General features: G+C 40.2%; 1 protein-coding gene across 7 annotated transcripts in view; it reads right to left on the reverse strand.

Annotated features, from left to right (window-relative positions):
* Positions 1–17,123, reverse strand: part of HECW1 (HECT, C2 and WW domain containing E3 ubiquitin protein ligase 1) — a 359,806-nt gene that overhangs the window by 25,669 nt on the left and 317,014 nt on the right. For all 7 annotated transcript variants that reach the window (XM_069812200.1, XM_069812217.1, XM_069812185.1 and 4 more), the window contains 2 exons: positions 16,890–17,003; positions 13,810–13,962 (listed from right to left, as the gene is read on the reverse strand). In XM_069812200.1, coding sequence (XP_069668301.1) covers positions 13,810–13,962; positions 16,890–17,003 — 267 coding nt within the window. The remainder of the gene's footprint in view (positions 1–13,809; positions 13,963–16,889; positions 17,004–17,123) is intronic.

The raw sequence follows: 17,123 nt of genomic DNA on the forward strand, positions 1-17,123 counted from the left end.
GTACCTCGACAAAATTGTAATCCAAGTGTACAGGGGAAGAATGGTTTTTATCATTCTATAGGGGGTGCTTTGGTAACTATGCCTTGTGGGCTAAATTGGCTATGGTATGAGAAACTTTAAATCCTAAATAGAGGAAGCACCTGGTGGTATTAAAAAGACTGAAAATCCTGCAAACCTTATCTCACTCAAACACATCAGCTGGGTTTAGGGGTGCTCTTCTTGATGCAGTAGCTTGTGAAAAAAATAGTCAAAGAAGGGCTCAAGAGAGATGAATATAATTCACATCAAATTTGAAAATATCGTTTTCCTTTCATGAGACTACTGAAAACTTGCTTTCATCTGTAAGACAAATTTACACATTCTGTTGCACCAGTTTTAAAGCTTTTGACTGTTTAATCATGCAGATGAACTTTTGGCTACCTGAAAGACAAGTTGAACAAATGAGGCTGCACTGCGGTACAGGATATCTGCCCTTGGCAGCTCTTCTAAGGGAGAATGGTATTTGGCAGGTGGATGCAGCTGGAGAGTCTATTAGTCCTTCCACAGTGGGAGAGATTGGACCTCATCTCAACCACAGAGATACCAGAGAATCTATAAAGGGGAAAGTATTTAGAAGGGCCCAGTCATGGGAAACGCTTCACTGTGAACATGCATCTCACTAGACAACAGAGAATTCAGCCATGAAACCCAAATTTGTAGGAAACCAGGCATCATGGGTTCAACAGGTTGTGGTACAGCTTGTTTAAAAGGACAGTTAAAACCACCATTGTTATGAAGACACTCCTGAGTATCCTGAAGGCCAGAAACTACTGATTAAAGGAACTAAAAATTCATTCTTATAGCCTAAAATATTGTGATTTGCAATCTCATGATTGGGGGGAGTGGGGGGAGTGGACAGGACAACACGCAGGGGAAAACGTACTTATTCACAATTTCTAAATTTTGGTGGAATCACCAGCACTAGCACTTTTTAAATGAAGAACTTTTTTTTTTTTTTAATGCAAGAACGTTCTAAGAATGTGTATTTTGCAAAAAAGCTGACCAGATGGTTACAGCAACTCTGCCTGGCCTCATACACTACAAATTTTAAGCAAAACTGGCAGTGTGTCAGGCATATGCACCAGAGATGTGTGCTTATATGCTAGTAGCACATATCCTTGTGTTGGCTCAGCGCAGGACATAACCAGTGTGTCCTGTAATGAGCTACATCTACAGAGCAATAACCTAGCAGTAGATCAGATCATCTTCACATAACCTTGGCAGTAGACCAAATCAACACCTCTATCAGCCTTTATTAACAAATACCTTTCTTTAGTTTGGTGTGCATATTTAACCCCTACTCACATAAATGACAGAACATTTGAATGGACTAATGTGATGACGTGAAGCAATCTATTGTCAGAAAGGTTAGCCATGCAGGCTGGGATAGCTAACGCTGTTCTGTTTATCTGACTTGCATCTGCAAACTTTGCAGACCGCCTCTTTGCCACCGTGTCATTTGGTGTTGTGGCAAACTTGCTATGCACATCTGCAGGCTCAGAGGTTGACACTGTGGCATTCCAGCACGATGCCTCTTCAGTTCAGGAATCCGATGAGCTCATGTGTCATTAATATGAAAGGAATGGCTCTTACAAAGGCCAGGAGACAGAAGTCCACAAAGTCTCAGCACATTAAAGAGAAAAGGTAAAATAATTGCTAAATTAGTCCTGGAGGAGAATTCCAATATAAGGAGCAATAAGGTTATTTTTGGCTCTTTTTCTTTTCTTATATCCGTCTCTACTATGAAGAATTCTCAGAGAAACAAAGATACAATGTTGGGTCACCTATGTGCTGCATCTTCCAATGTTGCGCTCAGCACTTATCCCGCCTATTCTGATATCTAACCACACTGGCATCCCACCTGAGAACTTACTCTGGATCCCCACACACTTCTTCTGAAGGAATGGTAATGACCCACCCGACCAAGTTTTGTTGTTTTCTTTTTAATCTCCTTTGAGTTCTGTTCTAAATACTGAAATGCATCTTCTCTCATATATGGTCAAAATTAATTCCAGGTTTTCAGACAGTTACTGAGTTTTTAAGTGGAATCTCCATACTTCCTCACTTTGAAACCATAGAAAATTCTGTCAGTTAAGCTTCATTTTCAGTCCATTTTCCAAATTAAAACTGAAAGGAAATATTTAGGAGTGCTGACATGGAGCAACTGTTTGTGCAGATTTCCAGGCTGGAAACTGCTGGATGTTAAATAGTTATAGTCTACAGGGATTTATCCCTGCAGCCCCTGCAAATGTTATTGGGACTTAATAGAGGATACAGTCTACTCAGAGCCAAGGCATTTTGTTCAGGCATCAAAAGATGAAGGAGGATAGTCCATGAGTCCCTCTTTGATAATACTCTGACTGCTTACTATTCCTATAAAACATATGAGATTTAATTATATTTTAAAGGAAATTTGTAACACTCATTTAAGAAAGCACTAGCCTTTCTTAAGTAGCCCCAATTGTAAAGTGTATGGAAAGTGGAACAATCCAGCAAGTCTGCTTGCAGATTGTCATAAAATACAAAAAGGGTGTTCAGAGATGTGTGAAATATACGTGGATCACCCAAGAACTGAAATTAAAAAAAAAAAAGAAGGGATGAAAACTGATTTTCAGAGAGAAAGCAACCTGGTACAACTAAATTTCCATTAGGCTTCAAATCCCGAACTGGTAATTCTCCTCAGGTGAAGATCTACAGGAGTGAGCCTTCTCTTGCCAGCCCTCCTTTAGATGTTTTTACTTTTGCTGGGCACCTGTGTTTCAGATGATGAATATGTTTATGTGAGTCAACCTCTCAGTTTATTGCTAAATTGTGCATAAATTTTCTGCTGCAAAAGGCCAGTACAATACTGACACTCCAGTAAGTGCTTGCCCTACTTTTATTTTCTGGATTCATCTGCAAATGGAACACAACATTTCTGTTTCTCAGTACTAAAGAGTAACCACATGAAAAAGAGCTAGTGCCTACACACGTCCTTCTAAATCTCCAGAGCTCATGTACCCTGAATTAGCAACTAAACTGAAGCTTAATTTACCAGCAGCTGAAAAAGAATGAGATAATGTAAACCTTATTACTTCTTTATTTAATCTAATAAAATCCTTCAAGTCTTTCCCTTGTCTCTAACCTAGCTATGTTGCATGTTCACTCACAATGTCTTTTCAGCTTCCTTATATCCTGGCTATAGCCACCACAGAAGAACTGTCAGGAAAGGTTAAAAGACTAATTGTGTCACAGAGAAAAAAGCATGATTTTATCAGGAAAGCTGCAGGCTGTTCTGCTTTACCCAGAAAAATGAGGGGCAAAGATCTTGTAGATAAGGGAAATTCACAGCATCCCCTCAGGTTTCTCTTCAACACAATCTATCAAACAGCTGCTTTCAGGAGGACTCCTTAGTTTAGGCACACCATGGCTCCAGGTAAATGCTCACACAAACAGTTACAGCTGCATTTGCACAGCACTGCATCCAAGTTAATAAGCCCCACGCCAAGGTAGCTGCATTGGCTCCTTGCACGTCAGCTGAACTGTGTCAGAAGTTATTACTGCAGATACAGAACTGAGCAAATCCGGCTCTGGGAATTCCACTGTGTGGAGTCATCGCAGGCACATCAGCCTCAGTGTCATGGGATGTCTGAGCACCAGAGACTCCAAGCATAGGAAATGGAGAATTGATTTCCAGTTCTGTCTTTAAACTAGTAAGGAGATTAATAAAGTAGACAGTCTCTCTATAACAAGAAATCTGTGCTATGTGTCATTTCACCAACAACAAAGAAGTTGCATGAATGTAGTATTTTGGAAGAGGAGAGGAGGAGGAGCGTGGCTGAGTGCTGGAGCAGCCATCTCTGCTTGCAAAGCTATCAACTTCACGGACCATAATGTACCATCATCTTCCTCTGGGAGAAGCCCTGGCAAAATACGGCAGCACAAACATGACTAAGCTTCATCAGAAACCAGGCTGCTTGCAGGATTTAGCTTCTCTTGCTGGTACAATGGATAAACCACACTGGCCTGTAAGACTGTTGGCAAAGCCTCCACCAATTCTGCCCAGTAACTACAGAGAACATGCAGGCTGAGGTATGAACTACCGGCTAGAAGACTACAAACTTCTACATTTTGTGATTCCCAGATCCTAGACTGTATTTTTGACTGGCAGATCTCAAAGCAGCTTACAGAGGAGATCAGTGCCAATATTTCATTTGACAAATGAGAAAACTTAAGTACGAACATAAGATAACTTATTTAATGTTATCCAGAAAACAAGTGGTAGAGACAGCAATAGAATCACAGTCCTCTGAGTCCCAGCACCGTTTTAGCTGTTTAGTTTATTTACGTTTTTTACTTCGCTACCTTCTATAAATGATACATAATTTTGTGAATCAGCTCTAGTTTATGATCAGCTCCTTATGGATTAACTGTCTGATGCACAAGCGTTGTTTTTTTAAGCCAGCAAAAGATCATTTTTATCAAGAGATTTTGATTTCTCAGTCAAACCTTTTGGAAAAGCTGGTGGTGGTGAGGCACTCTAAACCTATGAATTGGTGAAGTTTTATATGTTGCATGATTTATGTTTGCTTTCCATAGCTTTGCCATGTGTTGAAACAAACTAGTCAAGCTACAGGGGAAAATCCATAGATTTAGTCATCTGCCAGACAAGAAGGCCATAAAAGCACAAGCCAAATGACTGCACATTTTCCTTCAATGGCTAACTACAAACACTGAAGCCACAATAACTGACTTATTCTCAAAGGAGGGACATGCTTTCTGCTCTGTCTGGGGTATTTAAGCACAAGAGAGACTGCTCATCATAAACTCACTGGTAAGCACCCAGGAATGTTTACACCACGTGATGAAGCCTGATGCAGATATCTTTGAGCTAACCGCAAACAGGACATTTGCAGTGCAGAGCCATGTGGACTTACCACCCCCCAGTCCAAAAGCTGTACACTTGGGTTTGCACTGTGCTGCAATTCAGCTACTGATCCCTGCCTCTCGGGATGAGGTTCCTCAATTGAGTAAACTCAGAAATCTGTGTGCTAGAAATCAGGTATGCTATTAATTGTTTGGCAGTCTATTTTAGGTCTGGTTTTGCAAATCATTGAACACCTCCATTTTTTACTAATACCACTGCAAACTGACAGCTCTGATCCTCTCCTGGGAGCATGAAGAATGCAGCAGACCTGGACCTTTGCGTTGCTGTTCTGAAGTCCAAGAAAATTTTTACTTTTCCTTTATGAATCTTTCCAATACAATTAAATAATTCCAATTTCTAGTCTGTCTTTTCCAGAATGCAAGTCATAAGTCACAATGTAAAAAGCTTCCTTCAATCAGACATGAGATACTGAATTTACAGTTCTGTATTCTTGTTATTCAATACATTTTTTTTCATAGAGGGTGGACAGGTCAGGATTTTTCTCATCCTCCATAATTTTATTGAGATTTTGAAAAATATTCCTGTCCCAAGTTGGGGCAAACTGACAAACTTGACAGTGCCCTTCTCCCTTTAAATACATTCCGATCAGATCAATTTAAATCTTTAACCTTACCTTTTCCTGCATTTTAATGTAAGACTAAGGTAACATACTGAAATGAAGAATAATTTTCAATGGAGAAATGGAACGTCTAACTTTCTAAATATTCCAGGGAAAGACCTACACTAAGAGAAATACCTTTTCTACCCAAAAATACCCAAAATGAATTTGGGTGATTTACTGAAAACAATTTTGCTCTGCAAGCAGTCTTTCTTTTGATGTATGAATTGTGTTTACTAATAAAAAAGGTTAGCTCGGGAATTTCTGCACCCTGCTCTGACTTTTCTTTACCTTACCAAAGCCTGAATAAATGTAGTGAGAAATAAGGAGGGGCAAAGATGACTGAGCAATACTTCATAGTGACAGCTCAGCCTTGCCATTCCAGTGTGGCTGGAACAAGAGATATGAGGACATTCATCACTCCCTGAGAGTTTTTCACCACTACAAATAAACACACGATCACTGTCCATCCTGATGCTTCCCTACAGGCCCACATGCTCAGACATAGTGTGGATTTTACCCTTTTCTCCTCTACCACATGCAAGGTGGAGACACTATAGAGATTTTCACGTGAAGCCCCCCACCTCTGGGCAAATGTAATCCACAGTGTTGCAAAAGACTAAATGGCCTTAAGCAAGGGAAAAAACCATAAAGATGACTTCTGTAAAAACACAACAAAACAGAACACCCCTCTTTCCCTCAAACCAAAGTCTCATTATGGAAGCAGTGCTAGGCACTATGAGATTCAGAGAAGGGAAAAGGAGGAAGGACTGAGAGAGACATCTCTTCTTTCAACCCATGTGATGTCACCATTCAGGTCCTCAAAAGAACTTGAAAAAAATCCTCCAGTAAGACACAGAAAGTCAAGAATAAGGTAAATATAAAGCAGAACCTTTTTTAAAAAAATGGTTGCTGTCGAAGCTCAGTTAGGGAGAAGTTTTTTTTCTCCTTCAGTTTGGTTTGCCTTTAATCTTCCAATTCCTCCTGACCCTTAATAAATAATTAACCAGCTCTTGAGGCAGGCTCTATGTGATATAGCCATACATCAAACTTAATAGGAAAATCAAAGTTTACTTAAGTACAGAAGGCATTGAAAGAGATCACAGTACAGCAGCAAGAAGGCATTTCAGTAACATACCCTTTTCACATAGTGAAAAGGTCTTATAAAATTATTTCAGCTGCGTATTTATTTTAATATCATTCTTGTCCAGAAGATTTACAATAGTGCTTGAAAATTTCTCATTCAGGCATAATTTATTTAAAATAAGATATGGCTAGTAATTAAAATTTATAGTGTAATGTAACATTAAATGCTTTGGTTTTCTATGGTGCCTTTCATCTGAGAATTTCAAAGCAGTTCAGAGCATTAGTGTACATCAAATGGATTTCAAGTTGATTACATACTAGGAAAGCTCTTCAGATGGAAACTGAGGCAAAGAGGTAATCATCTAATTTTAAAAACAATTGAATGTTGCTGGATGCCCCACTCTGGGATGCTGTATCTGATCTGATTTCTAAGAGGATGATTTTTCAGCATTTAGCATAAACAGGCTCCTTCATGATGGCTGCAAAATTGGTCTTCTAAATTCATTCCTCCCCCAAAACACAGACCCACACAACTGGCCCATTTGAGCCCAAAACCAAACTCGGTGTTTCTGACTCCCTTAATAAAACAGGTATTGGGCTGTATGTAGGTTGCCTGCCACAACAGTTGAAAAATTAAATAAATGAGTAATTCAGGGCACATATTCCCCAGCACTATACTCAGTCAGTGAAGAGGAGTAATGGCTGTTTGCAGACCTCCTGCTTAGATGCTGTGACTACATTTCTCCACTGTTTCTATAAAGAGCCGTGGAATGTGCCTAAATCCATTCTATGAGCTGGTCAGCCTCTGAATACAACCCATTAGGTCATGAGGCAATTTGTCACCTTCTTTAAAAACACTTTAATTGAAATAAGTCATCCTCCATGTAGCAGGACTAATGAATCTTTTTTTCCTATAGATCTGTCTCGGATGGCCCTACATTACCACGCTGCAATAGCTCCAGTTCCTCCTACACATCTCTGCTAGCACTTCCCACGCTTTGAAGTATCTCCATTTTCTCCCTTCTGCCTCCCCTGAGCTTTCACAGGTCTCCCTCACATCCTCAAGCTACTGAGCAAGACGATACAGCTGGTTCGCAGCCTGCACCTGTGATGGACCGGTCAGCTCGCTCGTGCTAACTGGGCAGTTGAGAGGCCAAACAACAGATAACTGCTGAACTCACCAGCACCACCGAGGCACTCTTCTGCATACCTATGCTTCATCCAGCCACAAGTTTCGAAAAGCTTTTAGGAAATTAGTATCTTTGAGGTGTTTACCTTCCCGTCAAATAGGTCTCAAACTGATCAGAAAACTGTCTGAGGGATAGGCAGGGCAATTGCACAAGGCACAACTCCTAAGGAAACTGGGTTAAGAAAACCCGCCAAGCTCTCTGAGGAGAAAGGACAGCTGAGGTCGCAACATTCTTGGTTCTTCTTGGGTTTATTAAAACAAAAAATGGGAAAACCAACACCCTGCATTCTTTGGCATGCTTGAGATAGATAGTGATGGCTATGTGGTTTCTCATTTACACGAAGAAGATAAAAGGGAAGGTCAGAGTTTGGCTGGGGGTATACCCACACAGCACTGCGCAGGCAAAGGGAGCTTGCTCTACCCATGTACCAAGCTTGCCAGAGCACGTAAAAGCAATCGAGGCAGCACCAAGCCTGAAGTAATCAGCCCTGATGGGAGGCAGCATATGTTTTCTCAGCTCACTATTGCAGTAACCACGTCAGTTGGCTTGGAGCACAGGGAAGCAACTTTGTGTCTGCATGGAGATTGGGCACAACAGGCTTGCATCTGCCTGCAGAATACGATGTAGAAATACATGCAACTTTTCTGTCTGACACTGTTCAGCAGCACAGACTAGAATACGGGGGGTATTGGAGGGCAGAAAGAAAGGTCAACTATGGGAACTGAATGAAGAAATTCCTGCCCCAATGCAGTTATAAATGAGCATTAAGTTAATGGAGTTCATTAGGACATTGCAGCCAGGAATCAATCTGCAGCTTCTGGGGACCTGGGCCCCTGGGTCTGACTATATCATCATCTTTGTGGTCTTCAGTAGGGTTCTGCACAAAAACATTTTACTCACAAGTCTGCAACTTTCTAATAAGGTTCTGCTAAATGAATGTATTACATTTCATTTAAAGAAAAACAAACAAACAAAACACAACAGGACTTTTCTGAGACAGGTACAGAATGCTAAGTATGATTAGCAAGCTGTAAACATCTCTAAGGTAACTGTGACACTGGGGTACTGCTTTCTGGCTGCATAAATGTCACAGCAAGGTCCACAAATGCCTAATTGTTAAAAAAAACCATGCTGTCATTAATTCACTATGAAAACACAGAAAAAGATGTTTCAAGTTAGCATCCCTCAGATCTCTAAACGAATATCTGTGAATTATTTTTATCTGTCTAGGCCATCTGGTCTTCTATGCAGAGACTGAGCTTCTTTTCATATTTCTGGCTGTGGTTCTACATTTACAAACACGCGATGAACTAAAAATTCTAGATGATGTGAAATTGATTGCTGGGGCGAGCCAGATAAAAGACCAGGCAAGTGATCTGGGGACAAAAAGTCCGATGCAGATGATCGTGCCGTGAGTACAGTGCTGTCTCTTGAAGAAGGGTGCATTACATTATCTTAATGGATTATTCCTGGGGGCAGGACTGCTGTGAAGGAAAACTGGCCCAGTCAGAAGACGTGAAAAAGACAACTGGATTTCCAGCTGACAGCAGATTGTGAACAGTGTTTTGTGAACCGAAAAGACAACAGTACTGTCAGATTAGTGACTTCAACAGTCACTGTCAGATTAAGTACTCACAGCAGGGAGCGACAGTTCATGAGAAAACACTGAGAATTGCTTTATTCTAAGAAGTAGAACTTTTTACATGATATGACGACAGCCAAACCATAACATCTGAAATTGGTAGCCACATGAACAATGAAACAGCACAGAGATTATACTCTTCAGGTTTGGTGAAAATGATACAGAAATCATCACAGAAACAAACATTCAGTTTACCATTTTGCTTAGCTAGAGCTGAGTACGCAAATACTATCGAAGATGATAGACAAAGTAAAGACCTGAGGAAAACCAGTGTATCACAGCACGATTAGACAGATCATTTTGTTACAGAAGTGAATGAGATGCAGTGAAAAGACACCAACAACTTTCTAGACTTCTTGAAAATGTACCATGAAGAAGACAGGGAGAGTAACCGCTGACCCGCACGAAGATTTGAGACTATGCAAACTCTGGAACTAGATATTTTGTTCCCAGAATTTAGAAACACATTTCCTCCATCTATTATGCATCAGGATTTTTTTTGTCTCAGGGATGATTTACCCGCCCAACCTTTTATTATTTATTTATTTTTTGGTGAAAAGGAGAACTACAATATTCGATCAAACCTCAGTCATTCAAATCAGAGACAGAAACCTTTTTCACCCCAGTGAAAAAGTATCTTTGTATGCCCTCTAATATTGGGCATCCTGGACCTCAGTGCTTCAGTGCTGCATGGAACTGAAAGTCAGTCTAAAATCCTTCAAAGGACTGCTAGCAGGGAGGAAAGTGAGAAGCTAATGCGGCAATGAATATTACACTGCTAACTTTGCATGAGGTTTTGATAGAAATATTTAATATTCCACACTACTCTGTCTCCCAGTATATTGAGTAAAACCTGAGAAGGATTTTTTCAGTGAGTCACCCTATTTCAGTTGCCCAAACACCTGACCAAGAGCAAAGACAAGAATATTATTTCTGGGCTAAACCATATTCTTTTCACTGAAATAATATATAGCAGCTGCCACCACATTTTGCCCATTTACTTAGAGAATACTACCTTAAGTGGGGGTGTAAACAGTATTTTAGAAGATGTTTTCAAATATCCAGGCAAAGAGCTAGACATGTTACCTAGATCAGATAGAATGGCTCATTACTGGCATGGATTAAAAGCAGCTCTTCTGGCTGAGCTTCAGGTACATCCTGTAGCATGCAGATAAAAACACGTATCGTCAGACTTCCTAGTTCTGGAGAGATATAACTGTGTCCTTTCAGATACAGGGGGATTTAAAATAATTTTTTTACCTTTGAAAACGTGTGATAAATTATATTTTGTGTGTTCAGCATGCACATATGTTAACTGAAGGAAAAAGTCTTATTCATGGAAGCTTGCAGGAAAGGTGTTAAATCTCAGTTTCTCCATAAATGAGAAATATTTTCCAGTCATTATGTCTCTTTCTTAACTTGGCATACATACAACTACTCTGCACTTTGATGTGCTCATTTTGGACTCAGAATGCTGTTTGTACAAAGAGCAAGGCATGAAATAAGCCATTAACAGGGGCAGAACTGTAACTTTTAGGCCAGGGGAAAAAAACCAGAGTATTTCTCAATTCTGCCAATACGAACAAAACTTCACATCTTTGCATTTTGTTGTATTTACCTCAAACTCACAACTGTTCGCTTAAAGAAGAGAAAATATAAAATAATTTTGAGGCCATTTTTTTCGTAGCCCTTTTTCTTAATATAGCCGTGTCTGGATAGGTCTTTTATAATTGCTATCCAGAAAAAAATGTGAAGGGTAGATTCCACACAAATGATAAGCTCCACAGCACCAAAAGGCATACAGTTCAACAAATCTGCAAATCTAAACCAATTGTGGTTGTGTGGTTTTCATGACTGGTATCAAACTTCAAGCTTTGAAAAGACTCTGAATATTAATTATCTGTGTCCCTGAGACTCTCAGAACTGATTCATCCATCTATGTTAACTGATGTCTCATAACAGACTTGGGAACAGGAAAATAATCTTTATTTCTTGCATGTTAGAGGGAGGAGGCTCTATACTATCATATCGATAAGTAAATCTGAGATTAGCACTGACTTTGATGAGAACAAAGTTGGAGAAAGACTGAGAACTTCAGAAAACTCCATTCCTCATGAACAAATAATGACAAGCAAGTTAGTACAGTGACCTCAGAGAAGTTAGCCTATAAAGCCTTTATGGGAAAATTGTACTCTGAGTTTTAAAAAGCATGGTCCAAATCCTATCTTAGCTGGTTGCACAGACTTCTGAATACAGTACTCTAGGGTTACACATGAATAGCTGAGATCAGCCAACACAGACAGCACAAAAACATTCAGAATGTCTAGATATCTACAAGCCAATCATGAAACCTATCAGGCTAACTACAAACTGCTGGTCTCAGCCAGTTATTTCCATAACAGGTTCAAGAAGTATTTCCAAGCACTTACTGGATTGCTTATCTTTCCCTTGGGTTCTGCAATCTTGCCCTATTTACACTACTTTATGTACAAACCTCTGTGTTCATAGCATTTATTTCTTTCTGCAGGCCAAGGGATTTAATTTCTCTTTCTTAAAAAAAGAAAACCAAAAATGCCCAAAGCCCAAATAACATTCTGTACACAAGAAGCCTGTATAGATATGTGTAGTTGGAAAAATATTATCCTAAGAGTCTAACTTCTACTGATTTCTGAGTTAAATGCTAACTGCTATAGAAAATCATATTAGGTCTCTTTCTGCTGTTCTGTATGCCCAGGATACTTCTAAAATTCGGCGTCTTCCATGCTGAAATCTCTCAATGAACAGAAGAACAAAATAAGGGGATCAAACAAAATGTATACTTTTTGCAGCAGAATTTATTACATAAGAAAACTGCAGTTGAACTGTTCACGACGACAGTATTTATAACAGATAAGAGTCAGGGCCTATTTCAAATACTGCTGAGATAACATGGCAACACCATTTCTGGAGAAAGAGGCCTGCGTCCAGTTTGCTCACAGTGTGGGCAGAATGATGTTGGGTTTGCACCTGCCTAAGCGGTCCTATGCCCTGAAATCAAAATGCATCTTCACAAATACAGCCTCCCTCATCAAAAGTTTACCCATGCTACCTGTTAAGCCGAACAAAGGATGGACTGTATTTCTTCTTGAAAACTAGGAAGCCACTGCATAATGTCTAATGAACAGGATTGCAGTGGGAGATGCACAAGCTCTAAGAACTAAGCTGCTGTCTTCCTGCTAATGTCAGTAGAGAAATACTTTAATGCAAAGATCACTGTTAGCATAATGCTCCACTGCTGGCAGTGATAGTACAAAAAAACCCAATTCAGAGACTATGCTAGTCCCAGCAACATCCCTTTTTTTCCACTGCAACCTTAATAGAGATGATGGTACAACCATATAGTTGTTCTTGACCTCCTGTCCACTGTGAGCCAAAGCAAAGGAGGACCTGTTTACTAGAATAGAGGGGCATGTACTATTTGCAATTTAAAAGGGTCCTAAACTGCCTTCCATTTTAAAAAAGGATCTCCGAGAGGAGCCAGCGAGATTGGTTAGACAAAGAAAAACATCATAGGAACGAACCCATGTGGCATTATTTCTTTGACACAATGAAATCCCACAAGGGATCAAATGACACCCAGGGCTCACAGCTCATGCTTCATTGAACCACATCTGAAACTATCAAAGGGAAAACAACTCCCAAAGACAGACAGATCTGGAGGCAGATAGAAAAATGAGGAGATCACAACATACCTTCAGAATTTTTGATAAAGAAACAAGATCAGCAGTTTGTCTGTTTGCACACATACTTGGTAAGGTAAAGTACCTGCTCGCTCTGCTGGCCTTGACACACACAAGCAGGGACACTCTGTCAGGGGTGAAAAGGGAAACTGCTTTCACTGGGCCTTTTTTAAGGCCTGTAGTAGGTACAGAGCAGCAGTGTGGCTCTTGGAGAACACTGTATAGCTTCCAAGCACAATGCTGCCTGATGTACAGAAAGACCACACCTGCTATTCTTAGAAAGGGAGCAAGAAGAGGAGGCCTGGATTAAGCAGAGCTCTTCTCCCTCTCCTTTTCACATTCACACAGAAGTACACAAACATCAAGTCTCAAGTATTGCGAGCAGGACATTTTAGTAGTAGTACCTCATCACAACTCCTTTTTCAGAGCCTGCTGTTGTATTTACACTTACTCCCTCTCTTTCTTCTCCCAACCTACTTCCCACTTCTTCCTAGCAGAAGGAATGTAGTAGTATGTAGTCTAGTCTAAACTGGCAGCTTTTGTGTTTTGCATTTCCATTTCTGTAGTGCTCTAAAAGGATGGTTCAATTCTGCATAAAATGTTCTTACCATTCCAGGTGATTTTCAACAAAGGCAGACATGGGGCTGATCTGTACAGTGTAAGTGTCATTGGCTGAATACTCAAACAGCCCGTAATAGGGATTGAAGAGCTCCTGAGACAGAAGGAAGAAGAATTCTCGGGAGGGGCCACTGTAGTCCAGCCTGGAAAGGAAAAAGTAAAAAAGACAAAATGAGGCTCATTCCCATTTGAGTGAATTTCCTGGGTTTTGCCTACATTGGCTGCTGTCTAACACCTACCCCTGTGCAGTCAAGTGTTTCTAACATGGTGTATCACTCCTCTCAAAACTTGATTCTGAGCCCTGAACAAGTCATGACGCTGAAACTTAACCAGCATCTAGGTTGATCTGGGAGGAATCATAACTCGGACACATCCCTTAAGTAGCTTCTCTTCTTTTGTTCCAAAGGCTTAGTAAATTGGAGGTACAAAGCCCAGCCTTGCCTTAGCTGGCTGGCTAGCAGGAGGGCTAGCTTTTTAGCGAGTGGGTTTGAACTGCCTATGAACACTGGGGTTCACAGACCAGACAGCCCAGACTGAAGTAGAAATCGCTCTTACTCTCCTACACTGAGATGTAACCAAAGATACAATCTAGCCCCAGGGATGCTTTCTTAGCTACAGGTATAACCTAAAGGTCAATACTGAACACGACCAAGTCCCAACAGAACCGTCTCTCTTAAGATAGAATGGTGATTCCTCAGTTGTTCTGTCCAAGCTCTTCTACTTTTCTGATACTTTCAAATACATGTGGTACACCTTAAGCTGTGCTTTGCTGTTTCATGATTTTGCACAGTAGAGAGTCACCTTTTAAACTTTTTTAAAAAACTCAAGTGCTAAATCAAGCTGTGTATAATTATCTCAACTTGAAAAAAAAACCCTAAAAACAAACCCAAAAAGCTTCATGAATGCATTAAACCCAACTGTGATGGATTTATTAAAAACAGATCATCCTCTAATAATGGTAGGTAGGTTTTTCAATCTAAAATAAATCTACTTGTAGCAATATGAACAAATGATTGGTAGCCATATATCATGTGTGCCAAAAGGTTTTCTGAGGTGGGCACTATTCCTGCTACTTAACAAATGTAAAGTAAATGGAAAACTCTGCAGCTGAATCAGGATGCTCTGTATTATGTTTGAAGTTATGGAAGCATAACCACAAGGGGTTGAATGACTGATTTGTGCAACTAGAAAGATGATAAAGGGCAGGCTGGCCCATCCTCCTCTGTTTTACGTCTGGAGATTCAGCACTCTTCTCTTTTGAGCAGCTTTAGCTCTAGGATTATGTGGTGAGACTAAAGCCACAACAGCAAAAGGGGATGGTAATAAGCCCACATGAACCACTAGTGCTAGCCACGTAACAGATCTGGTTCAATGGACATTAAAATACTGGGCTAAGCCTGATGATGGCTGGAGTAAAGAACTACAAACAACACCTGCCTATATTCAAAAACCTCCAAGAAGAGACTAGGTATTGCATTTCTGGGCAACACATTAACTCATCATAAAGCCTTCATAGTTCATTTTCAATGTCATTTTAGCTTTGAAACACGTGGGAAGCTGTGCCCATACAGGATCACATAGCCATACAGCATCAACTCTTCTTTTCAGTAGGGAACTGGTGTCTTGGAGTCCCTCCAGCAGAACCTATATTAGCATTAAACAGTAGAAGCCCTGGGGGAATGTATCTTCAGATGTAAATGAATCAGTGAAGAATGAATGAATTTGCAAATCAAATTGGTTTGTAATTTCTCCTGAGGATACCGTGCCACACACAGTAAAAGTTATTAGAGATGGGGAGAAAACATGACTTTGGCCAGTGTTAGCATACTAGAACACTATTCCAAAAATGCAAACTGAGGTATGCTGCATGTTTATGCTTTACTTGCAAGCCAGAGGCAAAACCAGCTGTGAAAGACAACCTCTGTTAAATAATACTGAATCCATGGACTATAAAAAGTAAGAGTTAAGAAAACCCCTGATACTCAGGTCACTGACTGACTCTCTTTGAGATTGGTGACTTCTGTTTTCCACTGGACCTAACACGTCCCCAGAAAAACTCAGTTTGGCAGAAGCTCTTCACTTGACATGCCACCTCAGAGGCGATAGTGTCAGCAGTTGTTGGACATGCAGACATGCTGAGAGCTGATCCAGAGCCTTACTGTTCTGGTACCTTTGGAACTGAAACCCTATCCATGTGTTGGGTGGGGGTTTTTTTTGTTTGTTTGTTTGTTGGGTTTTTTTGTTGTTTTTTTTTTAAAGAAACTTTATATGCAAAGCTATTGAAATACGATTTCAAGCTTTCGTTTTATGGAACACTGGAAATATGCACAATGGTCTTTTCATTATAAAAGCATGTGGATTACACCTCAATTACAATGTAGCTCTTGAGGTGAGCCAGGGTGGCTTTGAAAGGTTCTGTTTAGATTTGGAAACAAAAGGTCAGGGGCTGGCTTTAATCATACAAGAATGGCTCAGGATTTGTAAGGCTGGCAGAAAGTCTCTTGAGAAAAGGCCTTCTTGAGAGACTTCTATAGCTTCCAGCTTCCAGCTGGGTGAATTAAACTGTAAGGACTGAATAGCAGCAGTCATGTTTCTCACTTCAGCCAGAGAAAGAAGTCCACATATGGATAACAAATGATCATTAGATGGCATGCAAAGCAAAAATTTTTGAAGCAAAACCAGATCCATTTTGAAGAGTTAGAGTAACAAAAGGGATAAAGGTCTGGTCTCCAATTATAGCCCTATGACTGATTCAGTGTGTAAACATGGGCCTGTAGTTCAGTTTTGCCTTCCAGCCAGCCAAAATACTTAGGGCAACAAGATGACATTAGATTTAACCACTTAAATTATCACTTTGAGACATCTAGATGGAAGGTGCTACAGGAAAATGAAGCATTATGGTTATTGTTATTTTTAACAAATGCTTGAGCTGATTAAAATGAATCACTTACTCAGAGGTAAAACAAAACCAAAGAAACATTACATAACAAGAGAGGCTCAGCCTTAGTCAACTCTTTGTTTTGCAACATAACAGCCACTTCACAACTGATAGCATTTAGTGGTTCCCTACCCTTCCTCGCCAACAAACGTGACGTAGAGTTTGTTCCGCTGGAGCTCCTTGCGTGAATATGCCATTACCTGGTTGAAGGTGCCTTCCAGCAAGTGGTCACGTCGTATAATTAACCTGCAAAGGGAGGCAGAAATAGAGATCTAATGACTGAGTCTTGTGTGAGCCTGTGAGGATGAAAGTAAAGAAGAGCTGATAAAAAGAGACATTAATTCTCAGAGAAGTTAATAAAGTTGC

Source organism: Haliaeetus albicilla, chromosome 2 (genome assembly GCF_947461875.1).
Source record: "Haliaeetus albicilla chromosome 2, bHalAlb1.1, whole genome shotgun sequence".
In the NCBI taxonomy this organism is placed as follows: Eukaryota; Metazoa; Chordata; class Aves; order Accipitriformes; family Accipitridae; genus Haliaeetus; species Haliaeetus albicilla.